This window comes from Leopardus geoffroyi, chromosome B1, assembly GCF_018350155.1.
Source record: "Leopardus geoffroyi isolate Oge1 chromosome B1, O.geoffroyi_Oge1_pat1.0, whole genome shotgun sequence".
Classification (NCBI taxonomy): Eukaryota; Metazoa; Chordata; class Mammalia; order Carnivora; family Felidae; genus Leopardus; species Leopardus geoffroyi.
This window is the reverse complement of record NC_059327.1, coordinates 28,044,128-28,071,294: the sequence shown is the minus strand read 5'-3', so window position 1 is coordinate 28,071,294 and position 27,167 is coordinate 28,044,128. Positions and strand designations below refer to the sequence as shown.

The window sequence follows — 27,167 nt, the reverse complement described above, 5'->3', positions numbered from 1 at the left end:
GGCTTGTTCCTAGACTTTAAAGCTTTTTGTTTGTTTTGTAATATTTATTTTGAGAGAGAGTGTGTGCCTGCAGGTGGGAGAGAGACAGAGAGAGGAAATCCCAAGCTGACTCCGTGCTGTTAGTACAAAGCCCAACCTGGGGCTCAAACTTACAAACCATGAGATCATGACCTGAGCTGAAGTCCAATGCTTAATGGACGGAGCCACCCAGGTGCCTCTAGACTTTGTAAAGTTTTACAGAAACAATTACCCTTTTAAATTCTTCATCTGTAAGTTGTAGTAGCAGACATTTGTCCCTTTTGGCTGTTCAGCATCTAGATTCCTTAAGTTTGGGGAATCCCAACTTTAATGAGCCTTGGAGACAAAGCCCATTTCCCCCATATAAACCTGAAAATGCCAGATGCATGTTTTCCCAGGCTCCCTTGCAGCTGGGGAGACGGCACGTGATATAGGCTTGACCAATCAGATGCACCTACCCCTGACTACTCAAATCAGTGATGCAAAGAAATAGGGATAGCAGAATCCATTCCAGTAGTAGGTGATGGCAGCTGTGGCAACAATATCAAGGGGCAGCCTGGCAGCAGTACCAGTCCTTCCCATGTCAGTTTCTAGCTATGGTGGCTAGAACCCCATGGCAGCAATGGTGGACTCACTGGACCATTTCTGAATCATTCTGGCCACCATGGCTGTAGCTGCTTAGCCTCAGCCTGGATCATCAGCCCTTCTGTGAGCCACCCTATATAGGATACATTTCGTTCTACTTAAATTACCCTATGTGAATTTCCAAATTTAAGAACTGTGACTAGTAGCTTTATTTCCTAAAACAATCTTGAATTGCAAGAAAGCTTATCTATTCTAGAACTTGTTGCATTGCCATTATTTGCCCATGTATCTCTTCCTTTGCTCCTTTCAAAGACAGGGAGCACGCTCCACTGTGTATTTTCACTGTTTACTAAAATGCCCCATAGTTTTGAATGAATGAGAGTGGTGGAAGATGACAGTAGAGAATTAGAACATGCTGTTTGGAGAGGACCTTGATAAATGGATGAAAAGATTAGCCATAAGGAATCATTAAAGATGGTGATGGGGTACCTGGGTGGTTCAGTCGGTTAAGCATCCAACTCTTGATCTCAGCTCAGGTCTTGATTTCAGGGTCGTGAGTTCAAGCCCCGTGATGGGCTCTGCACTAGGCACGAAGCCTACTTGCAAAAAGTGATAATAATTTAAAAATGGTGAAAGGAAATGCCATCAAAGTGGGATTGGAAGATTAAAGTAGAAATAGGGAAGGGCACCTGGGTAGTTCAGTTGGTTAAGCGTTGGACTTCGGCTCAGGTCATGATCTCATGGTTCATGGTTTGAGCCCCACATCAGGCTCTCTGCCATCAGTGCGGTGCCCACTTCATATCCTGTTACCCTCTCTCTGCCCCTGTCCCCCCCACCTTCAAAAATAAACATTTAAAAAAAGTGAAAACAGGAAAAAAGTGGAGAGTAGGGTGGGAAATCAGAAATGAAGCTGAGACTGTGTGAGGTAACAAAAGGTTTGGATTGGGGCAGTGGCATTGGGAATGGGAAGGGATGTATACAAGAAAATTTGCAACAGAAGAATCAACAGGATTTGTGAACTGGTTGAATTTAGGGCTTGAGGAATAGGGAAGAGTCAAAACTAGCCCTGAAGTTTACTGCATAAGGGACTGGGAGAAATATGACACCATTAATGGATCATTCATAAAATCCCAACAGGTGGAGAAAGTTGTTTAAGAGGGCAGATGCTAAGTTTTGGATTTGTGGTCCCAGTATTTATCTGGATATGGAAAAGATGAAGTTTAGGAGAAAAGTCAGGACTAGGGAGACAAATTTGTGAATTACACACTTGGAGGTCATAGTTAAAACTCCCAGTATGTATATACATATTTGTATGTGTACACACACACACACACACACACACACACACACACACACACACACACATATATAACCCTTAAGGCGAGAAGGCATGTTGAGAGAGAGGAGGCCAGAGTGTCAATATTGCCCACACTGAGGGAGATAAGGGGCCAACACCTCAGAGGAAAGAGATGGAGCAGGAGTAAAGCCACAGGGAGAGAGCTTGAAGGAGAAAGGAATGGTACATCGGAGGCCACTGAGCCTAAAGACTTCGGAAAGCTACAGGAATACACAGAAGAGTCAATGTTTTTTAGCCAAGGACCAAAGGAACCCCTGTTGTTGGACAAGTTGGGTTTGTTACTTATTGCAGGAAGGGGTGACATGGGGTCATAGGATGCCTCAGCAAGAGGTTTTTTGTTTTTGTTTTTGTTTTTATTTGAGAGAGAGCGTGACTGGGGGACAGGCAGAGACAAAATCACAAGCAGGCTCTGCACTGACAGCGCAGAGCTGGACATGGGGCTTGAACCCACGAAACTGTGAGATCATGACGTGAGCTGAAACCAAGAGTCAGACACTTAAGCGACTAAGCCACCCAAGCACCCTAGCAAGAGATTTTTTTAATGTTTATTTTTTGAGAGAGCATGAGCAGGATAGAGACAGAGAGAGAGAGGGAGACACAGAATCTGAAGCAAGCTCCAGGCTCTGAGCTGTCAAGCACAGAGCCTGATGTGGGGCTCAAACTCATGAACCATGAGATCATGACCTGAGCTGAAGTCGGTTGTTTAACCAACTGAGCCACCCAGATGCCTCTCAGCAAGAGTTCTAACAGAGAACCCATCATAGGATATGGACTTCCATTGGGTAACTTTGGGGAAAGTATCAGAAAGCAGAGGTTGATTCTAGGTTGGTATTGTCAGAAAGCAGGGGGCAATCTTCTGATTTGATATTACAATACATGTTTTTAGGGAGGCAGCTCCACACATACAAACACACCAATTACTAGTAATTGGTAAAGAAGTAGCAACAATTAATTCAGCAAAAGGGGGATGTGTGGTATTTCGTGCTGCATAGTGATCTTGACTGAAGTGAGTGTTCTATGAAATTTTATGTTCAACGGGAAAGATTTCGATGAGAGCATCAGATTTTTTTTCAGACATCATAGGTATGATAGATCGATCAATAGATCTCTATTATGATAGAGAAGAGAAAGGGGAAGTAGAGTTAAGGAAACAATGGGACAGACAGGTTTAAAATTCTACAAATATTTGTTTTGCTCCTTCTATAAGCCAGGCCTCAGAGCAGATAGAAGCTTTGGGTCACAAAAGAAGCAGACACCTTCCGCTCAAAACCAGAAGCTCCAGTTGAGGAGTAGGGAGGAAGGGGAGGAGGCGCAAAGTGCTTTGAAGTCTAAAAGTTCTGCGCCTTTGGCCTTTGGTCTCTGGCTCTGTGAATGGCCATCTGCTGCCAAAGAGGCTCATCTAATGTGTACACATTAGAAGTACATTAAACGTGTACACATCCTCTTTGTTGTCCTCAGACAAACATGGGCTTTTCTTCCTAAATGTAACCCTGTCCATTCACCAAGTTTGCCTATTATGGGGAGGGAAAACTGACAAGTGAACAGTGTAGTCAGAGCTGTGATAGGGAAAGCACTAGGAGCTATGGAGCAAACCATGGGCATGAGCAACCCACACTGAGGGGTCCAAGGAGGCTTTGGACTTGAGGACTTTCCTTTTGACTCTGCATCATAAGTTTCTCTTTCTTCATTGGATAAGAACCATTAACATACACAATTCGGGTACCTTAACTCCCATTGAACCCAAATCCTTCATTGACCTTGTATCCTCTCTTGCTTTATTATTTTGCATCTATTTCTAGCAAAACCTTAAAAGAATTGTCTGGACATTCTGTCTCCTCCCTCAGTTCTCAGGCATTCATCCATATTATGGAAACTGCCCTAGTGAAGGTCATTAATGACTACATGGTATGAAATGATGATATAAAATGGTTAATTCTGCTAACTGTTAATTCTCAAGCTTCATCATGTATGACCTCTCACCAGTATTTGACATTTGGTCAACCCTTTCTTTTCTCGAAATTTCTTCACTTGCCTTCTGGTATACCCACTCCCTCTTGGTTCTCTATCTCCTTCACTGACACCTTCTTCTCAGCTCCCTTGGTGGTCTTACTTGGAGTGTCCTAAAGCTCATTGGTTGGCCTTTTCTTATCTCTCTGCATTTTCTTGGTAGATGACCTGATCCAGTTCCATGGCTTTAAATACCATCTCTAGGCTGACTCCTACAGCCAACTTCTTACCCCACAACTCTACCTAGATGTCTGATAGGTATTGTCAGCTTAATGTGGCCAAACAAAACAATTTCCTCCTCCAAACTTGCTTCTTTTCCAGCGCAGCCCATCTCATTGAATGGATCACCATTCATTCAATTACTCAAAGCCAAGATTTGCAGTCATCCTTGACTTCACTCCTTAAGTGAAAGTCCTTATAATGGCTTGCAAGGCTTTATAAGATTTGCTCTCTTCCACACTGGCTTTTTCTCAGTTCCTCAAAAAAAGCATCAGTTTGCTTTACCTAAAAAAACTCTCTCCACCCCCTCTCCTCCCATGATTCACCTTTCCTCTTCAGTTCTCTGCTCAATTCTCACTTTATCAGAGGTGCTTTCTCTGATTCTATCAATCCCTATCCTCTGGTCCTTTCACATTCTTCATATTGTTATCCAACATTATGTCATATTTTTCATTTATATGAATATATAAACTAACAAATGTATATTTATACAAATACATAATTTATATATTTATATATACAAATACACATTTTATATGTCTACATATAGATACAGGTATATAGATATATTTGTGAGTGTGTATGTATGTCCATCTTCCCCACTAAAATAGCTCCACTAGGGTAGGAACTTTGTATTGTTCATCTGTGTGTCCAAATAGCACTAGGGTAGAACCTAGATCATGGCATTTGTTGAGTGGGGAGAATATGGCATGAGGTGATGGGCATGATGATTGGAGCACTACATCAAAGGGACTGGAGATGATATTGGAAAGCAGTTGAGGTTGGGATGTAGGTCCTTCAGAGGTGATAGGACTTTATAATAGAGATATATGTCTGGGCAAAGTATTATTTTTAAGAAAGTTACCTAGAGAGAGTGGTGGTTCAACACCCAGCTTTGTGGATGTGTTTAAAGGAGGCTAGCCTGAATCTCAGATGAAGAGGAAGGGACTGGATGAAAAGGGGGCTATAGATTTCTGTGGATGGGATGGGACTTTTGGGGAGAGTTGAGCACCCTGGTAGGTAAGAAGCTCCTTCCAAAGGCAGAGGTGAAAGGGGTTAGTCAGGACTCAGAGATCAGGTTAAAGTACTCAAAAGGGATTAGATCCAACAAATTGCTCCTAACGAAGGAGTGAATTCAAAGGATGAGAATGAGTCCAGGAGTCCACCTTGTCAAAAGCATAAGGTAAAGGGTGGCATTAGATAGATCTGATGGATATACTATCTGTATACCCCCTTATCAGGAAGACAGTGAGGACACTGCCAGGCAAGGGGTTATTGGGATAGCTAACTATGTCAGAAAAGGATGGTGTTGAAAGTAGAGACTAACTATAGATGTGGTGTCAGAATACCAGTTGACCACTTACGAAGAGTCCTGAAGTCAATAGGACACAGGGTGGTACTCAGCTTCATAGCTTTATAGGAGCAAAAGCTAAAAAGTGTCAGTGAACTCACACTGTATCAGGTTGGGGAGGAATTCAGTGGCTTTCAACCATCAAGTTTATTCCTCACTCATGCTACGTGTTTATTATGGATGGGCCACACTTATGCTTCATATCATCTTCATTCCAGGATCAGGTTGACAAAGTGCCCCAATCTGGAATATGGTAGTGTCTTGTGGCAAAGGGAAAGCAAGACAGTGTTTTTTTAAAGCTAGCTCTTAATTAAATCTCCTTGGATGTCACATATGTCATTCTGTTTGTTGCTTCCACACGACTCCTGAAACAGAATGCTACGGGCACCAGTGACAGTCACAACAAAGTTTATTGCAATAAGAGGCAAGGCCAACCGATCGGGACAGACACTCTTGACCAGAGTGCGGTCTCAAACAGCTGGGGTACAGAGTTTTTATAGCTGACCACATCGTCTTATCATCACCTGGGAACAGAACAAAGAAATAGTTCCCAGATGGGGGTGGAAACAGTTCAGACATGCCCTTGCCCCAATCCAAACACTAATCCAGTTGATTTTCCTTGAACTTTTGTTCCCTTGATTGATAGGACAAGGCTATTATCTCTTAATCTACAGTGTTAAAACAAAGCTGTTATTTCTTAAGGCTACAGGTTAGCCCTACAATACAATTTAACCCTTACACTGTTCACATTCCATTAGCCAAAGCAAGTCACATGCCACTCTTGTGTTCAGGAAGAGGAGGTGAATAATTATGAACAATTACACAATCTACCACAGATGCCATTGGGTTTGGCAATTGGGAAAGCCAGATCGGTGACCTTTGAAAAGAGTTTAATTGGAGAATTGGGTTCTAATTAGTAATAATAATAATAATAATAATAGCTATAATTTACTGATTACTTGCTATAGTTCACATACTGTGGCGAGGGCTTTATATTTATTATCTCATTTTAACTCTCCTTATGGGCTCCTCAATTTGTATGTTGAAACCTAACCCCCAATGGGCTGGTATTAGGAGGTGGGGCCTTTGGGAGATTATTAGGTTGAGAGGGTGGAGCGCTCATGATAGGATTAGTGCTTTATAACAAGAGACAGGAGAGAGCTTGTTTGTGTCCTTCCTTTCTTTCTCTCTCTCACACACCCACCCTCCACCCCCAACCTTGTGAGGACACAGCAAAAAGGCAGCCATCAGCAAACCAGGAAGCAGGTTCTCACCAGATACCACACCTGCTGGTACCTTGAGCTTGCGCTTTCCTCCAGAACTTGGAGAAATAAATGTTTGTTGTTTAAGCCAGTCACCCAGTCTGTGGTAATTTGTTATAGCCACCCAAACTGACTAAGACAATCCTTCCATCACAAATGAGGATTAGAGAGATCAAGTGCTGGCTCAAGGTCATAGGACTAGTAAATGATGGAGCAGAGATTCAGGCCAGTTCTATCTGGCTCCAAGGTCAGTATTTTAACCCCTGCAGAGTAAAAGTTACTAGATGGAGGCAATAGCATATGTTTTCTTTTTGGAGAAATTTTGTGAGCATGAGGAATGTAGGGTAGCAGAATATGCTCCACAAAATATGCCCCTTAGGCATAAAGATTATTTTGAACTTAAGATAATTGAGAAGCAGATATTAGAAAGCTTTATACCCTCCCTTCTATTAGCCTAAAAGTAGAAAATAAATTATAAAGGTGTTCTCCAAAAAAAAAAAAAAAAGTATTCTCCCTACTCTCTCTACCAAGAAGGACAAATTTAGTCACTGGAGACAACTTTATTTTTTTAAGGACTTTATTTCTTAAATATCTCTTTATTTTTGAGAGAGACTGCGGGGGGGGGGGGGGGGCAGGGGGCGGGGACAGAGAATCCGAAATGGGCTCTATGCTGCCAGCAGAGCCTGATGTGGGGCTTGAACTCACGAACCGTGAGACTGCAACCTGAGCTGAAGTTGGAACACTTAACCAACTGAGCCACCCAGGTGCCCCAAGGATTTCATTTTTAAGTAATCTCTATACCCACTATGGGGCCTGAAGCTACAACCCTGAGATCAAGAGATACATGCTCTACTGACTGAGCCAGTCAGTTCTTTTGTTATTGTTCTTTTGTTAAAATGCTAAATAAGCTCAAGTTCTATCCACCCCTTTGAGTTACTCATCTCCAGGTACTCCCATGTGTATGTGTGATGCTCATTAATAAACTTGTTTGTCTTTCTTTTGTTAATTTATCTTTTATTAGTCTAATTACAGGGCCCCTGCTGGAAAACTTAGAATGAGGTAGGGGAAAAAAGACTATTCCTCCTTTATGGGATGAATGTTTGAGAAGGGAGCAGGGACCTGGGAAGATACTTACAGGGTTGGGTAGCTAAGAAGGCTGGGGGAAAAGGCTCTAATGGAGCAGAAACAGTTAATGGTAGGGAAATCCAGGACAGGTGATAAGCAAAATACTTACTTTAGCTTTTGATTGTGTGGATGTGAACTAATTTGCTTTTCTAAGCTAAATTTGCTAATTTGGCTATTTTGAGAATTTAGGTATCTATTTCGTGTGTTGAGATAGAGTAACAGGTGAGGGGAGTTGAAAGGCAATTATTATTTGATGGTAGAATGAAGGAAACTTATTTGTCTTCAGTTTTCCTCTCCCAAGCAATTACATAATGTGAAAAATTAAGTTGTAAAATTAAACTGCTACATAAAAAAGAATAAAGTTCTGATACATGCTACAACATGGATGTTCCTTGAAAACATTATATTAAGTGAAATAAGCCAGACAGTAAGAGACAAATATTGTATTTTTCTACTTGTATAAAATATGTAGAATTAGGGCAAATTCATAGAGATGGAATGTAGATTAGGAATTACTGGGAGCTGGAGGGAGGAAGTAATGGCAGGTTATTGCTTCATGAGTACAAAGTTTCTGTTTGGGGTGATGAAAAATTTTTGAAACCGTAATGATGGTTGTACTAGATTACGAATGTAGTTAATGCCACCAAATTATATACTTTAAAATGGTTGAGGAGTGCCTGGGTGGTTCAGTCAGTGGAGTGCTCAACTCTTGATTTCAGCTCAGGTCATGATCCCAGGGTCATGGGATTGAGCCCTGCATTGGGCTCTACGCTCAGTTTAAGATTCTCTCTTTCTCTCCCTCTGCTCCCTCCCCCAATTGCACACTCTCTAAAAGAAAATAATAATTAAAAGCAAATAAAATGGTTGAAATGGCAAATTTTGTTATATATCACAATTAAATAAAATAGTAAAAACATTAATTCACTATATTAGAATCCTGTGATTATACTGAGTTGGGGTAGTAGGTTAGGACAGAAGAGTGTTTCATAAAATATGCAAATTACATTTCTCTGATGGGGTGCCTGGATGGCTCTGTTGTTTGAGTGTCTGACTTTGGCTCAGGTCATGACCTCAGGGTTCGTGAGTTCAGGCCCCATGTTGGGCTTTGCGCTGACAGCACAGAGTCTGCTTGTGATTCTCTCTCTACCTCTTCTCTGCCCCTACCCCACTTGCACTCTCTCCCTCAAAAGTAAACATTTGAAAAATTAAAAAAAACAAAACAAAAAGAAGTCACCATACTTCCCACCAAAGAGTATGCAGGGTATTATATTCATTCATGAGGTAAGACATGAATTGCTATTATATTAGTGGCTTGGATCATTCTTCATAAAATTTGACACTAACCTGGGAGTACTGAAGCTGCCAATATGTAGGTGGTCTGAATTATTATAAAGATTTATTTAAACACCAGTGGTGGTGGGGCACCTGGGTGGCTCAGTTGGTTGAGCGTCCCACTTTGGCTGAGGTCATGGGTTTGTGGGTTCGAGCCCCCTGTTGGGCTCTGTGCTGATAGCTCAGAGCCTGGAGCCTGCTTGGGATTCTGTGTCTCCCTCTCTCTCTGCCCCTCCCCCACTTGTGTTCTGTCCCTCTCTCTCTAAAATAAACAAACATTAAAAAAAAGTTTAAACATCAATGGTGGAGGCTTCAAGTATATTACAAATAGCCATGTCTCTATTTTTCACTTGGTGCCTGCTCCTTCTCCCTATTACTCATTAGTTGTTTTTTTTTTTTTTTTTTTTAACCAATCTCTGACTTTACTGGGTTGTACTATTCCAGCAAAGTTACATTTCCTGAGGGCCTCAGATGAACATCAAGTGGGTTTATTAGAAAATCCCCTAGGATGAAACTAATTTCAAAAAGCCACAAACAAATCACCTTTTGGCTTTATTTCCAAATTTTGAATAAAAATTTATGTATTATCTCATTTAATCTTCACAACAGTCCAATGCAAGTACCCCATTATGGTAGTACAATTATTATTCCCATTTCTCAGGTGAGAAAACTGAGGCACAGGTTAAGTATTTGACTAACCAGTACTAAGTAATTAAACACTAGATACAGAATAGTTGAGCACTGGCTTTGATGCCGCTTTAGGTTATAAGAGTGGAATGACAGCCACAGGAACTTCGACACACTCTAATACATAATAAGAGTGAAAGGCCACAGAAATTTGACACACTCTAATACAGTGATGGCTGTGGGTAACGTCAATTATCTTTTTCGTGGCTTTATTCCTACCTCTTTAAGTTGCTTCCGAATTCGAAATCCTTTTCTAGGGGTTTTCATAGGTGTGGATTTTATTTTTATTTTTTTTAATTTTTTTTTTCAACGTTTATTTATTTTTGGGACAGAAAGAGACAGAGCATGAATGGGGGAGGGGCAGAGAGAGAGGGAGACACAGAATCGGAAACAGGCTCCAGGCTCTGAGCCATCAGCCCAGAGCCTGACGCGGGGCTTGAACTCACGGACCGCGAGATCGTGACCTGGCTGAAGTCGAGCGCTTAACCCACTGCGCCACCCAGGCGCCCCATAGGTGTGGATTTTAGAAGCCAGGCTCCACGTCCGTATTTGCCTTTGCTAGCTAACTGTGCTGTGTTGAGCAAGTCATTTAGCTTCACTGGGCCTGTAGTTTCCTCACTTGTAAGACAGCTGGAACTGGTGACTAGCATTCGATAAAAAGTACAAAACACCTGGTAGATACTCAATAACTTGAAAGATCGCATTGCCACTTGGGTTAAACAGATTACAGAGCACGCTGGAGGAGGATCTGGTAGCTTTAAACTTCTGCAAAGGAAAGATTTTCTTCTTTCAGCAATGGCTACTCTCAAGCCACTTGTCTCATTCTCCGCCCCGCCCCCCTAACCCCTAATTGTTTTAGAAATCCAGGACGCCCCAGACGGCTGATTGCCCGCCCGCGGTACCCCCGTCCGCGCACGTGATGACGCATGCGCGTTCTCGGCGGCGGGGGCGTCGCGGTGCCTGCCGGGACTGAGCTCCTAGTAGCCTGATCAGGAAGTGGCGGGCGGAGTCCGGGGCCGAGTCGCGCCGCCTTAGCTGCAGCCGCCGTTGCCGCTGCCGCCAGTGCCGAGACCCCGGCCTGGCGGGGCTGCGCTGGGAGTGCGTACGGGCAGGCGGGGGCGCTGACGAGAAGCAGGAAGCGGTGGCCACGCGGGCGTGGGCGGCTGGTCGAGGTGGAGGCGCTGGGAGGCGGCGGCCGGTCGCGTGGGGTGGCCCTCCTCGCTCAGGTAGGGGCTGCAGCCGCCGGCTGAGGGGAGCGGAGCCCCGGCCTGTTGTTCCTCAGGACCGCCTCCTCCTGAGCGGCGAGCTAGTCTTCCATCTCTCCGGAGGCTGGGGGCCGCGGTTCTCTGCGCGAAACACTAAAAACAGTAACAACTTCTTGGGGGCATTGTCTTTTAGGCCGGAGGTCCATTGAGCAAACTTTTGGGTTGGAAAGAGAGGATATGGGCAGTCGAAGAGCTGATTGTGTCTCTTCTTAGCCTCCGACTTTACATTAACAGTAGCCGAGCGAAACGTGTGTGGAGTTTGGGGAACGACGGTGTCCAGCTAAAGGCTGTGATTTAGATGCATCTTCACGATTTTTTTTTAAGCTGCCTGTTGGAGACTTGGTTTGTAATGATTCCTAAACTTCAGTTATTACAGTTGTTGTCTGCAAAGTCTAAAGACCTGTTCCAAATCAAAACGCTACGATACCTTTTCGTCCGACCCTACATTCCTGTCATTTAAGAGGTAGGCAGTCTCATTTCATACCTTGCTGACTGTTCTTAGCAGTATTCTTAGGTGCCAGGGGCCGCTCTGGGGCTTACGCAGGGAAAGAAGGAAAAGTAGAAAGGTTGAAGAAAAATCGAACGATACCGTGGAAAGAACGTGTGATTTCGAGCCAGAAGGTTCTGATTTAAGTTTTGGCTTCTCCGTGACCATCCATAACACTTGATCCCTGAGTTGTGCTGATGATTTTTGTTGTTGTTTTACGGAAAATGGGCATGGTGATGTATCCTGTCTACTACCCAAGTCAGTGTATGTAAAACAGGACAAATTGTTTGAGTAATCTGAAAAAAAGGAAAAGTTAGGTGGAGCATGCGATGGTGAGAAAGAGGACATTAAGTCTTTTGCTCTAGGTGCCATTGAATGGTACCCGTGTCACACAGGTCGCCTTTGTTTTAGAGGCCTTTACCAGCATTTCAGGTCTGGAGTAGGACGCATTTGATTTAGTAGGCAGGGTATTCATGTCCTGGCCTAGGTACCTACAGCTGTGTGACCTTAACTGTACCTCTTCACTTCAGATTTCACAGATTAAAATAAGGAGTAAAACTAACAGGTTTCGTCTCAAAGAGTTGTGAGGCTCAAATGCTGTAAAGATTTAGGGTTTTTGTGAACTGTAAGGCTTTTATTTAAGTGTGTTGAAATCATGATTAAAAGCCTGGTTTAATTACCTGTCTTTACAAGGTGAAATAAACATCTACACATATTTTCCGTGTTAGGCTTGTTGCCCCCACTTTATCACTTGCGATTTCTCCTTTTTTCTCTCACACTTTCCCTCCCCCCCTCCCCCCCAGGACTGTCTCCCACCTTCCTCACCCTGGCATAATCATTTTTTTTCAGATCCAACCCAGAATAGTAACACTGAAATAACACATACTTGTATTGCTTTATTTTTAAAAAAATGCTTTTCATGTCTCATTTTAAAGTTGGGCTAGATGTAGACAGTATTGGTAAGTGTCTTCATTTTGCCTATGATAAAATTGGATTTAGGTCTAGTGGATTGCCTAGGGTCATGTTGCAGTTTAGAGAGTAGTACTGAGAGAAGTCAGGTCCTTGGATTCCAGTGCCTGTGATTCTCACTCAAATAAAGTTTACTGATTGTTTCTTATCAGTGCTTATTACATTTTTAACTGTTACCACTCTGAGTCACATTTTATCCATTGCTTTTTAAGTGAGGTGCTCAATCCTTTCATGTTCTTCAGCTTAAGCTGCGTGAAGGCAAGGGTTTATCTTCCAGAACCCTTCAAAGCTTGGGAGTTATGCAAACACAAGACAAGTACACAAAGATTGAGGCCACAAACACAAGACATTTAATAAAGGCCTGTGAAAGCTGTAACGAGGCTAGAGCAATTTAAAGGTGTTTTTGTGTTCGTTATTCATTTAACAAATATTTATTGAGCTACTCTGTGCATGAAGGCTTTCAAAATTAAGATACAATCTTTTTCCTCCCAGACCTTCCTTCCCTACTTGTGAAGAATGCAGAAATCATTTACGTGGTCAGTTTGTGTGCTTCCTAGACTCCATGGTGTTCTAGGAGAGTTCAAACAAGAGAGGAACTTTTTTTCTTTACAGAGGTATAATTGACACACAATGTTACATTAGCTTCGAATATACAGAATGGTGATTTGTACAACTCTGTGCCTTATGCTGTGCTCACCAGAAGTGTAGCTGCCATCTGTCACCATACAGTGCTGTTATAGTACCATTGACTCTATTCCCTGTGCTAAACTTTTCATCGTGGTGATTTATTCTTTCCTTAACTGGAGGCCTCGATAGCCTACTCCCTTTCACCCATTTTACCCATTTTCATATCCCCCATCAATCCCTCCTTTGGCAACCATCAGTTTATCCTGTGCTTATGGGTCTGAAGAGAGGAACTTTTTAAAATTTCAATTCCAGTGTAGTTAACGTACAATGTTACATTAGTTTCAGGTGTACAATATAATGATTCACCAGTTCCATATATTACTCCATGCTCATCAACATAAGTGTACCTTTGGGGCACCTGGGTGGCTCAGGTGGTTGAGCATACGGCTCTTGATTTTGGCTCAGGTCATGATCTCACGGTTTGGGGGTTTTGAGACTCTCATGGAGCTCCGTGCTGACAGCATGCAAAGCCTGCTTGGGATTCTCTCCCTCTCTGCCCCTCCCCTGCTCTCGCTTGCACGGTCTCTCAAAATAAAGAAACAAACAAACAAAAAAAGATAAGTATACTGTTAATTCCCTTCTCTATTTTCCCTATCCCCTGCCCACCTCCCCTCTGGTAACCATCAATTTGTTCTCTATAGTTAAGACTCTTTTTTGGGTTGTCTTTTTGTTTTTTTCCCTTTGTTTTGTTTCTTAAATTCCACACGTGAGTGAAATCATATGGTATTTGTCTTTCTTTGGCTGGCTTGTTTTACTTAGCATTATACTCTCTAGATCCATCTGTGTTGTTGCAAATGGCAAGATTTCATTATTTTTTATGGCTGAATAATATTCCATTGTGTACATACATGTGTGTGTATATATATATATATATATATATATATAAATATAATGTGTGCCTCATCTTCTTTATCCATTCATCTACTAATGGACACTTGGGCTGGTTCCATAATTTGACTATTGTAAATAATGCTGCAATAAACATAGGGATGATATATCTTTTCAAATTAGAGTTTTCCTATTCTTTGGGTAAGTACCGAGTAGTGCAGTTACTGGATTGTAAAATAAGAGAAGAACATTTTATTTTTTATTTATTTAAAAAAAAAATTTTTGACAGATTGAGATTTTTATTTTTTAATTCTTTTTATTATTTTTTTAATATTTATTTTTGAGAGAGGGCGAGCACGAGCTGGGGAGGGGCAGAGAGAGTGGGTGACAGAGGATCTGAAGAGGGCTTTGCAGTGATAGCAGAGAACCCCATGCTGGGCTCGAACTTAGGAGCCATGAGATCATGATCTGAGCCAGAGTTGGCCACTTAGCCGACTGAGCCACCCAGGTGCCCCTAAAATTTTTTTTTTAAGTTTATTTATTTATTTTGAGAGACAGACCAAGAGTAGGGGAAGGGCAGGGAGAGAGGGACTCCCAAACAGGCTCCACAGATCCTGACTTGAGGCTCAAACCCATGAATGGTGAGATCATGACCTGAGCTGAAACCCAAGAGTGGGCTGCTTAGCTGACTGAGCCACCCAGGTGTCTGAAGAGAGGAACATTTTAAAATACTTGTGGGGCACCTGGGTGGTTCAGTTAGTTAAGCGGCCCACTCTTGGTTTCAGCTCAGTCATGATCTCAAGGTTTGTGGGTTTGAGTCCTGTGTCGGGCTCTGTGCTGACAGCTGGAGCCTGCTTCCAGTTCTGTGTCTCCCTCTCTCTCCCCTGCTCATGCTGTCTCTCAAAAATAAACATTAAAAAAACCCAAAAACTTGTTGAATGATCTGTGGCTTCCCTGGCTGTACTAAAGTTGCTTAGGACTCTGAAGTTTTAGAACTGGGGAAAAAAACAAAAGGAGATCTAGTGCCACCTCCCTCTAAATCAGGAATTTTCTGTAGATATTTCTAACAAATTGTAATCAAGCCTTCTTATCACACAATGACATAGAGTTCACCAGGTCTTTTTTAATTTAATTTTTTAAATTTATTTTTTATTAGTACTATTTTTTTAATGTTTATATGAGAGCTAGTGTGGGGTGTGGAAAAGAGAGAGGGAGACAGAGAATCCCAAGCAGGCTCTGTGCTATCACCACAGAGCCTGATGTGGGGATTGAACTCATGAACTGTGAGATCATGATTTTAGCTGAAATCAAGTCAGATGCTTAATCGACTGAGCCACTCAGTGCCCCTTTTTTTAATTAAACAAATTTTTGGTTTGTTTTGTTTTTTGAGAGAGTGAGAGGGAGCAGAGGAGTGGGGCAGAGGGGGCGGGGAGGGGGGGAGAGAAAGAGAGAGAGAGAAAGAATTTTTTTTTTTTTTTTAATTTTTTTTTTCAACGTTTATTTATTTTTGGGACAGAGAGAGACAGAGCATGAACGGGAGAGGGGCAGAGAGAGAGGGAGACACAGAATCGGAAACAGGCTCCAGGCTCTGAGCCATCAGCCCAGAGCCTGACGCGGGGCTCGAACTCACCGACCGCGAGATCGTGACCTGGCTGAAGTCGGACGCTTAACTGACTGCGCCACCCAGGCGCCCCGAGAAAGAATTTTAAGCAGGTTCCTCGGTCAGCCCGGGGCCTGACTCAGGTTGATCCCACAACTCTGGGATCATGACCTAAGCCGAAATCAAGAGTCTGATGTTCAACCCATTGAGCCACCCAGGCGCCCCAAGAATTCACCAGTTTTAAAAGACATCTTTTCATTTATAAGTAATTCTGATGATTTTTCCCCCAATGAACCTATATCTGCTTCCTAACTTCTGCCGAGTAGTCTGATGTTTCTAGAGCAGTGTTGTCCAATAGAAATACAATGAGAGCTACAAACATGAGCCACACATGTAGTTTAAAAATTTGTTTTTAAAACATGTTTATTTAGTTAGAGAGGGAGAGAGTGTGCCTATGTGTGCAGGGGAGGGGCAGAGAGAGAGGGAGAGAATCCCAAGCAGACTCCACGTGGTCAGTGCAAAGCTGGATGCAAGCTTGAACTCACCAACATCACAACTTGAGCTGAAACCAAGAGTTGGACACTTAACCAACTGAGCCACCCAGGTGGCCTGTAAAATGTTTTAATTAAAAAAAAATCAGTTTTAATTTGTCTTTATTGAAGTATAATTGACATACAATGTTATATTAGTTTTAGGTATACAGCATTTTTTTTTTAAGTTTTTATTTTATTATTTGAGAGAGAACACAAGTGGGAAAGGGGAAGACAGAGATTCTCTGTCCCAAGCAGGCTCCGTGTTGCCAGCACAGAGCCTGATGTGGGGGGCTCAAACCCGTGAAAACCGTGAGATCATGACCTGAGGCGAAATCAAGAGTCGGACGATTGACTGAACCACCTGGGCACCCCTAGGTGTACAACATGTTGATTCAACAGTTACATACGTTACTAAATGCTCTCTGTGATAGGTACAGCCACTGTTTGTCACCATGCAACATTATTGCATTATTATTGAGTATATTCCCTAATGCTGTACTTTTCATCTCCACGACATATTTATTTTATAACTGGAAGTTTGAAAAAAAATAACTGGAAGTTTATACTTTTTATTTTTATTTATTTTTAAGTTTATACTTTTTAATACCCTTTACCTATTTTGCCCATCCCCCTACCAACCTCTCCTCTGGCAACCACCAGCTTGTTCTCTGTATTTAAGAGTCTGTCTGTTCATTTGTTTTTTAGATGACATGTGTAAATGAAATCATATAGTATTTACCTCTCTGCTTATTTTGCTTAGTATAATACCCTCTAGGTCCACCCTTGTCTCAGAGGGCAAGATCTCATTCTTTTTGTGGCTCCTAGTCCATTGTGTGAGTATGTGTGTGTACACACATATATGTGTATGTATACATACACACGTATGTATACATATATATGTGTCTACACATTACACACGCCACATTTATTTTGCTTAGTATAATACCCTCTAGGTCCACCCTTGTCTCAGAGGGCAAGATCTCATTCTTTTTGTGGCTCCTAGTCCATTGTGTGAGTATGTGTGTGTACACACATATATATATGTGTCTACACATTACACACGTATGTATACATATATATGTGTCTACACATTACACACGCCACATTTATTTTCTTTGTCCATTTATCTGTTAATACAGTTGGGTTGCTTCCATATCTTGGCGATTGTAAAGAATGCTGCCATAAACAGGGCTGCATTTATCTCTTTGATAGTGCTTTTGTTTTCTTTGGGTAAATACCAGGGAAATTATTGGATCATATAGTATATCTATTTTTAATTTTTTGGAACCTCTATACTGTTTTCCACAGTGGCTGTACCAGTTTGCATTCCCATTGGTAGTGCATGAGGGTTGCTTTTTCTCCACATCCTTTGTCTGCACATGTTATTTCTTTTTTATAACAGCCATTCTGACTGGTGTGAGGAGATATCTTATTGTGGTTTTGATTTGTATTTCCTTGATGATTAGTAATATTAAGTATCTCTTCATGTGTCTGCTGGCCATTTGTATGTCATCTTTGAAAAATGTCTATTCAGGTCCTCTACGCATTTTTAATTGAATTGTTTGTGGGGTTTTTTTTGGTGTGTGTGTGTGTGTGTGTGTGTGTGAGATATAACTTCTGTATTTTGGATATTAACCCCTTATCAGATATATCATTTGCAATTATCTTCTCCCATTCAGCAGGTTATCTTTTTGTTTTGTTGATGGTTTCCTTTGCTGTGCACAAGCTTTTTGTTTTGATGAAGTCCCAATAGTTTATTTTGGCTTTTGTTTCCCTTCCCTGAGGCGACACATCTAGAAAAGTGTTGCTAAGGCCAGTGTCCAGCAGATTACTGTCTGTATTTTTCTTTTAGGAGTTTTAAGGTTTCAGGTCTCACATTTGGTCTTTAATCCATTTTAGTTTATTTTTGTGTATGGTGTAAGAAAGTGGTTCAGTTTCTTTTTTGCCTGTAGGTGTCTAGTTTTCCCAGCACCATTTGTTGAAGATTCTTTTTCCCATTGTATGTTCTTGCTTCCTTTGTCATGAATTCATTGACCAGTAAGGGTCGGTTTATTTTTGGCCTCTCTCTTCTGTTCTGTTGATCTATGTATCTCTTTTTGGGTCAGCACCATACTGTTTGATTACTGTAGCTTTGTAGTATATACTGATACCTGGGATCATGATACCTCCAGTTTTTTGTGCTTCTTTTTCAAGATTCTTTTGGCTATTCAGGGTTTTTTGTGGTTTCATACAAATTTTAGGATTATCTTATTCTAGTTTTATGAAAAATGCTATTGGTATTTTGATTGGGATTGCATTGAATCTGAAAATTGCTTTGGGTAGTAAGGACATTTTAATGATGTTCTTCTAATCCATGAGCATGGAATATCTATTTGTTTCACCTTTAGTTTCTTTCATCAGTGTCCTTTAGTTTTCAGAGTGTATGTAGGTCTTTGATCTCCTTGGTTAAATTTATTCCTGAGTATTTAATTCTTTTTGGTGCAATTGTAAATGGGATTGTTTTCTTAATTTCTCTTTCTCCTACTTTGTTATTAGTGTATAGGAACAGAACAGAACAGATTTCTGTACATTAATTTTGTATCCTGCAACTATACTGAATTCACTTACTAATTTTTTGGTGGAGTCTTTAGGGTTTTCTGTATATAGTATCATGTCTTCTGGAAATAATGACAGTTTCACATTTTCATTACAAGTTTGGATGCTTTTTATTTTTCTTGTCTGTTTGCTGTATCTAGAACTTCCACTGCTATATTGAATAAAACTGGTGAGAGTGGACATCCTTGTCTTATTCCTGATCTTGGAGAAAAAGCTCTCACTTTTTTTACCATGGAGTATGATGTGAGCTTTGAGTTTTTCATTTTGATCTTTATTATGTTATGTTGAGATATGTTCCCTCTAAACCCACTTCGTTGAGAGTTTTTATCCTGAACAGATTTTGTATTTTGTCAAATGCTTTTTCTGCATTTATTGAGATGATCATATGGTTGGGGGAAATTAGTTTTAATATTTTTTTTAACCTAGGATATCCAAAATATTATCACATCAACATGTGATGAAATATCTCCTCATGAGGTGTCTCGGCATAGTAGGCTAAGTGTCCAACTCTTGATATCAGCTCAGGTCCTGATCTCACGGTTCATGAGATGGAGCCCTGTGTCAGGCTCTGTGCCGTCAGCGCAGATTCTCTCTCTCCCTATCTCTATGCCCTTCCCCTGCGTGCTCGCTCTCTCTCTCTCTCTCTCTCTCAAAAAAATGAACTTAAAAAAAAAAATCTCAACAGTAGTTTTAAAAGTTCTTTTGTGCTAAATCTTTTAGATCTAGTGTGTGCGTTTCAACTCTAGCCCCATTTCATGTGTTCCATAGGCACATGTGACCAGTGGGTATCATATGGGACAGTGCAGTTCCTAGAGCTTTAGAGACTAATTCTATTTCTCTTTATTAGTGCCTAGCACAGTGCCTGGCACTAACTGAAGATTGTTAAGTGAATCACTAAGTGAATTAAAACAAGTGCTGGAGAACTTATAATAGAAGGTAATTTTGTTTGGAAGTAATTCTTCTTGGGACCTATGGATTTGGCCTATAGGTTTGAGTGATTAGAATCTGTATTGAAGATATTTACTTTTATCTTTGCAGAAATATGGATCCAAGCCTGTTGAGAGAACGAGAGCTGTTCAAAAAACGAGCTCTTTCCACTCCTGTAGTAGAAAAACGTTCAGTATCTTCTGAGTCATCATCATCATCATCAAAGAAGAAGAAAGCAAAGCTAGAACATGGAGGATCATCAGGCTCTAAACAAAATTCTGGTCAGTAAAAAATTGACTGTTTAGGACTGTTTTTATTTTTCAGGAAACCATTTATTTAATCATGGCAAGTTCATTTTTTATAAAGTTTTTTTGTTTTTGTTTTTGTTTTTGTTTTTTTTGAGGGAGTGTGTGCATGCACTTGCTTGCTGGGAACAATGAGGCAGAGAGAGAGAGAGAGAGACAGAGAGAGAATCCCAAGCATGAACCATGAGATCATGACCTGGGTTGAAATCAAGAGTTGGACACTTAACTGACTGAGCCACTCAGGCACCCCAACAAGTTCATTTTTTAGTTCAACATTATACAGTGATAAGAGAGTATATTGCTTTTAAGATATTAATCATCTTGTGTTGTAGTTAGAATTTAGGTTATTATCTTTTCAGAGAATAACTTTGTTGAAGTTTATATACCATATAGTTCACTCATTTTAAATGTACAATTCAAATATTTTTAGTAAATTTAGAGAATTGTGCAACTATTGATATAATTCAATTTTAGAACATTTCCATCACCCCGAAAAGATGCTTTGTGCCCATTCTCTTCTTGTTCCCACCCTAGCCCCAGATAACCAATAGCTTTATTTCTCTATATATTTGCTTTTCCTGGATGTTTCACATAAATGGAATTGTACAATAAGTGGCCTGTAGTGGGTGGCTTCTTCTACTTAGCATTTATTGAGATGATCATGTTCTTTTTGTTTATGCTATTAACATGGCATATTATATTTATTGATTTTTCAGATAAAATCAGCCTTGCATTCTTGGAATAAATCCTTCTTGGTTGGTGTATAATCTTTTTTATTTGTTGTGGCATTCAATTTGCTGATATTTTGTCCAGGATTCATCTATCTGTAGCATGTATCAGTACTTCATTCTGTTTTATTGCTGAAGAGTAATCCACTGTATGGGTATACTACGGTTTGTTTATCCATTCATGAGTTAATGGACATTTGGATTATTTCCATTTATTGGCTATTATGAATAGTTCTGCTATGAATGTTGATGTACAAGCTTTTGTGTGGACTTGTTTTTGGTTTCGTTTTTTTCTCTTGGATAGAGGACCTAAGAGCAGAACTTCTGAGTCATGTGGTAATTTTATGCTTTAACTTTTTAAGAAGTTACTAAAATGGCTGTACCATTTTCCATTCTTAACCATCAATGCATGAGGGTTCTATTTTTTTTATTCTTGTTAAGACTTATTTCTTGTCTTTTTTATTATAGCCATTCTAGTGGTTGTAAAATGGTATCATTGTGGTTTTAATATGCAGTTCCCTAATGACTAATGATGTTGAGTGTCATTTCATTTGCTTTTTGGCCTCTTCATGGGTCATCTTGGGACAAATGTCTATTCATATTTTTTTGCCCATTTTTCATTGTTTTCTTCCTATTGATTTGTAAGAGTTCCTTATAGATTCTGAGTACAGTTTCTTGATCCAGTATCACTTGCATTCTTGGTGTCATATGTAGGAAATCTTTGCCTAACCCAAGGTCGTGAAAATTTACTCTTATGTTTTCTTGTAAGAGTTTTATAGTTTTAGCTCTTATATTTAGGTCTGTGATATGTTTGAGTTGATTTTTTTGTGTATGGTTTAACATAAGGGTCTAACTTCATCTTTTTGTGTGTGGTTATTCAGTTGTCCCCACGCCATTTCTTGAAAAGACTGTCTTTTCCCACTGATTTGCATTGGCCTGCTTGTTGATTATCGGTTGACTATGAATGAATTTATTTCTAGAATCTCAGTTTGGTTCCATTGATTCTATGTCTATCCTTAATTCCATACTCTCTTGATTGCTGTAGCATCAGAATAGGGAAAGTGGAAGTCTTCACTTTTGTTCTTCTTTTTCCAAGATTGTTTTGTTTTTTCCTGGATTCTTTGCATTCAAATAAAATTTAAGAACACCTTGTCCATTCCTATCTGTAAAAGAGCCAGTTGTGATTTTTATAGGGATTGTATTGAATCTGTAAGTCAATTTGGGGAGAATTGGTATCTTAACAATATTAAGTCTTCCAGTCAATGAACATGGATATCTTTTCATCAATATAGGTTTTTTATGTCTTCTGGCTATGTTTTGTAAGTTTTTTTTTTTTTCATTTTTTTTCATGTTTATTTTTGAGAGAGCGACAGAGTGCAAGTGGGGGAGGGGCAGAGAGAGAGAGAGAGAGAGAGAGAGAGACAGACAGACAGACACACACACAGAATCCTAAGCAGGCTCCAGCCTCTGGACTGTCAGCACAGATCCTAATGTGGGCCTCAAACTCACGAACCGTGAGATCATGACCTAAGCCGAAGTCAGATACTTAACCGACTGAGCCACCCAGGCACCCCTGTAGCTTTTAATGTATAAGTCTTACATGTATTTTGTTAAATTTATTCCTAAGTATTTTATTCTTTTTGATATTACTGTGAGTGAAATTGTTAATTTGATTTTTTAGATTGTTCATTCCTAGTAAATAGAAGTACAGTAGATTTTTGCACTTTGATCTTCTGCAACCTTGCTGAACTTGTTCATTATTTATAGTTTTTTTGTGTGAATTCCATAGGTTTTTTTACTTGAAAGATTATGTCATCTGTAAATAAGGACAGATTTATTTGTCCTTTCCAATGTGAATGCCTTTTCTTCCTTCTTTCCTCTTTTCCTCTCTCCGTCCCTCCGTCGTTTCTCTCCCCCTCCCTCCTTTCCTCTCACCCCCTCTGAGCTGGCTAATAGGATGTTGAATACAGGTAGTGAGAGTGAACAGCTTTGCCTTGTTCCTGATCTTAGGGGAAATGCATTCAATCTTCCATCATTATGTATGATCTTAGCTGCCTGGATTTTGTAGATGCCCATTATCAGGTTGAAGTTTCCCTCTACTTCTAGCTTGTTGAGAGTTTTTTTTTTTTTATTTTATTATTATTATTTTTTAAGTTTGTTTATTTGAGAGACAGAGATAGCATGAATGGGGGAGGGGCAGAGAGAGAATCCCAGCCAGACTGCACACTGTCAGCCCAGAGCCTGATGCAGGGCTCGATCTCATGAACCGTGAGATCATGACCTGAGCTGAAACCAAGAGTTGGATGCTCAACTGACTGAGCCACCCAGGTGCCCCAGTTTGTTGAGAGTTTTTGATCTTAAATGAGTTTTGTATGTTATCAAGTGCTTTTTCTACATCTGCTAAGAAGATCATGCTTTTCTTTATTAATATTACATTAATTGATTTTCAGATGTTAAACCAACCTGGCATTCTTAGAAAAAATCCTACTGTTGGTAGGAATGCAAACTGGTACAGCCACTCTGGAAAGCAGTGTGGGGGTTCCTCAAAAAATTAAAAATAGAGTTACCCTACAACCCAGCAATAGTACTACTAGGAATTGTCCAGAGGATACAGGAGTGCTGATTCATAGGGACTCATGTACCCCAATATTATAGCAGTGCTGCCAACAATAGCCAAATTATGGAAAGAGCACAAATGTCTGTCAACTGATGAATGGATAAAGAAGATGTGGCGTATATACACAACAGAATACTACTTGGCAAAGAAAAAGAATAAAATCTTGCCATTTGCAACAATGTGGATAGAACTGGAGGGTATTATGCTAAGTGAAGTAAGTCAGTCAGAGAAGACAGATAATCATGTTTTCACTCATGTGGAATTTGAGAAACTTAAAACCATGGGGGAAGGGAAGGGGGAAAATAGTTACAAACAGAAGGAGGCAAACCATAAGAGTCTCTTAAATACAGAGAACAAGTTGAAGGCTGATGGGGGACGGGGGAGGGGAAAATGGGTGGAGGGCATTGAGGAGGGCACTTGTTGGGATGAGCACTGGGTATTGTATGTAAGCAGTGAATCATGGGAATCTACTCCCGAAGCCAAGAGTACCCTGTATACGCTGTATGTTAGTTAACTTGACTATATATATGTATATATATGTGTCTATATATATATATATATATACATAAATCCTATTGGTCATGATGTATATAATCTTTTTTATTTGTTGTGGAATTCAGATAGCTAATATTTTGTACTGGAGTTTTATGTTTATATTCATGAGGGTATAGTCTGTAGTTTTCTTGGATGCCTGTGAGGGTATTTGTGGCCTCATAAAATGATTGGTGAAGTGTTCTCTTTTCCACTGTTTCTGGAAGAGTTTGTGAAGGTTTGATATAATTTTCCCTTTAAATGTTGGATAGAATTCACTAGCAAAGGCATTTGGGCCTGAGCTTTCCTTTGTGAGAAGCTCTCATAGACATTCTTCTTATAGATCTATTGAGATTATCTGTTACCTTCTTGAGTTAATTTTGGTGCCTTGCATCTTTTTAGGAGTTTGTCCATTTCATTATCTACATTGTCTAAAATTTTTCAAAAGTATTTCCTTGCAAGCCTTTGACTTTTGTAAGGTCATTAGTGATATCCCTCCTGTCTTTCATTGTTTTTTTTTTTTCTTAGAGTGTGAGAGTGGGGTAGAGAGGATGGGGGGGCGGGGGGGGGGGGGTGGGGAGCGGGGGGAGAGAGGGAGAGAGTGAGAGTCAGTCCCCAGCAGCTCCACACTGAGTGAGGAGCCCAAAGCAGGGCTTGATCCCAGGACCCTGGGATCATGACCCCAGCTGGAATCAAGAGTTAGCTGCTCAACCAACCGAGCTACCCAGGCAGCCTTTCCCTCTTTCATTTCTGATTTTAGGAATTTATGTTTTATTTTGTTGATCTTTTCAAAAAAATCAACTTTTGATTTAATTGATTTTTCTCTTGTGTTTTTCTGTTTTTTATTTTATTTCTATTTCACCATTTTTTTTTCCTGCTTATTTTGGGTTTAGTTTAGTCTTAGACTGTTACCTTTTAAACAAGGTCAGTCCAGCTTAATTCACAACTAATTATTTACCTACTTATAAAATGTAGTAAGTAATCTTCATGGATGTCATTTTGTTAGATGTTTTTCAAGCTGTTTTACTAACTGATGTTAAAGCAGAGGTAATCTTTTTATCGAGCAGGGCTGTTATTAGAACATACATGAAGTTTATGTCTCATTCCAATGAAATGTACATTGAATTAATTCACAGTACACTGTTTTATTAAACATTAGCATGGGCGCCTGGGTACCTCAGTCGACACTCTTGATTTTGGCGCAGGTCATGATTTCACGGTTCATGGGATTGAGCGCTGAACCTACTTGGAATTCATTCTCTCTCTCTCTCTCTCTCTCTCTCTCTCTCTCTCTCCCTCTCTCTCCCTCTCTCTCTCCCTCTCTCCCTCTCTCCCTCTCTCCCTCTCTCCCTCTCTCCCTCTCTCTCCCCCCTCCCTCTCTCTCCCTCTCCCTCTCTCTCCCTCTCTCTTCCTCTCTCCCTCTCTCTTCCTCTCTCCCTCTCTCTTCCTCTCTCCCTCTCTCTTCCTCTCTCCCTCTCTCTTCCTCTCTCCCTCTCTCTTCCTCTCTCCCTCTCTCTTCCTCTCTCCCTCTCTCTTCCTCTCTCCCTCTCTCTTCCTCTCTCCCTCTCTCTTCCTCTCTCCCTCTTCCTCTCTCCCTCTTCCTCTCTCCCTCTTCCTCTCTCCCTCTTCCTCTCTCCCTCTTCCTCTCTCCCTCTCCCTCTCTCCCTCTCTCCCTCTCTGCCCCTCCCCTGATTGCATTCATGTGCTCTCTGTCAAATAAACTTAAAAATAAACATTAGCACAAACCCACTCATAGACCTAGTCTCTTTGATCTGCTTAAGAATGACTTTGCTCCTGCTAAATAACAAAAATTCATGTAAATTTGAATATCTAATTGGCTTTATTACATGATTTATGATTCAGGTAGCATCCTGTTGAGCAAGGCATTCCGAGGAGTTGTAGCAAATGGACAGTTCTTATAGAAGGAAGGTGGAGGCAAGAAAGTTATTAGCAAAAGAAAAGGATTGTTTTAGGCCAGGCTGCTTTCTAGGGAGGAAAAGCTAGGAGTCTTATGCAGATAACCTCATATTCCTTTGGTGGAGAGGGTCCATGTTGGCATACTTATTGGTGTTAATGGAAAAATTCCTGACTGATGATTTAAGACTACATTTCTGAGGGAGTTTGAAACTGCAGTTAGATTATGTATTAAGCACAAGGTTTGGAACTTGGTCACAGTGACATAATTTTGGGCTTTTGGTTTGTTGTTGTTTTCTTTTTCTTTCTTTTTAGCCAAAATCTCAGTGGCTTAAAAACAACAAAGGTTTGTTTCTCTTTCATACCACGTGTTTAACATGTGTTGGCAGGGGTCTTACCTCCTTACGGTCACTCAAGAACCCAGGCTGGTAGAGTAGCTGATATTTCCAGTGTTACTGATTTCAGTGCCAGAGGGAGAAAGAACTCTGGAAGATCTTGCTTGGCAGTTAAAATCCTCTGGCCTGGAGGTGAGACATCACTTTCTCTCACAGCTCATTGTCTAGAGCTAGTCACAGGGCTGTACCAGCCATAGGGTGTTCAAGGGCTCAGAGGAGAGCAGGAAGTACTGAGTATACACAGTGAAGACTGTCATACCACCCTAGTTGGGGTCACTATGAGTGGATTGCTTGATTAGGTGCTTACAAGGTTTCCTGGCTTAACTTCTTTATTGTCCACTCTCTGTACAGAAGTCAGTGATTTTTCTAATCGTCTGATAACATCAGTCTCTGTTTAAGGCTGATCATCATTGCTTTTCAGGTGAAGGTTATCTTTTCCTGCCATCTCCATGCCTTACCTGATCTAGTCTCCCGTTACCTTTCATACCCATAATCATTGTTTTCCTTGTACTCTCTCTTAGTGATATTGGCCTGTATGTAGCTCTTTTAACATGCTTTACTCTCTTGCCTCTTGACCTTTACCCATATTGTATCCTCTTTGTGGAATATTCTTTCTTAGCTCCTTCCCTCTTCTGAGTAAATCCTATTCCTCTTTTAGGTTGCAGGTTAAAAGTCCTATTATCTCTACTTTCCTATTTGAATTTGGTGCTTAGCCTTTGATTCCCATAGCACTCACTATTTCTGGCAAAGCTATTGTGTGTCATTGCAATTGCATGATTGTTTGCCATTGTAACCTAATCTTTCACACAGAAAAACACTCAATACATGTTTGTCAAATACATG

General features: G+C 40.6%; 1 protein-coding gene across 5 annotated transcripts in view; it reads left to right on the top strand.

The window, feature by feature from the left end:
* The first annotated feature begins 10,875 nt into the window (after positions 1 to 10,875).
* Positions 10,876 to 27,167, top strand: part of GTF2E2 (general transcription factor IIE subunit 2) — an 80,316-nt gene continuing 64,024 nt past the window's right edge. The window contains exons 1-3 of one of the 5 annotated variants that reach the window (XM_045455966.1): positions 10,927 to 11,169; positions 11,576 to 11,671; positions 19,946 to 20,115. In XM_045455966.1, the coding sequence (XP_045311922.1) occupies positions 19,950 to 20,115 (166 nt within the window). In that variant the 5' untranslated portion in view covers positions 10,927 to 11,169; positions 11,576 to 11,671; positions 19,946 to 19,949. Of the gene's footprint in view, positions 11,170 to 11,532; positions 11,672 to 19,945; positions 20,116 to 27,167 lie in introns of all 5 variants that reach the window. The other 4 variants (XM_045455976.1, XM_045455986.1, XM_045456007.1 and 1 more) reach the window with 4 other exon arrangements.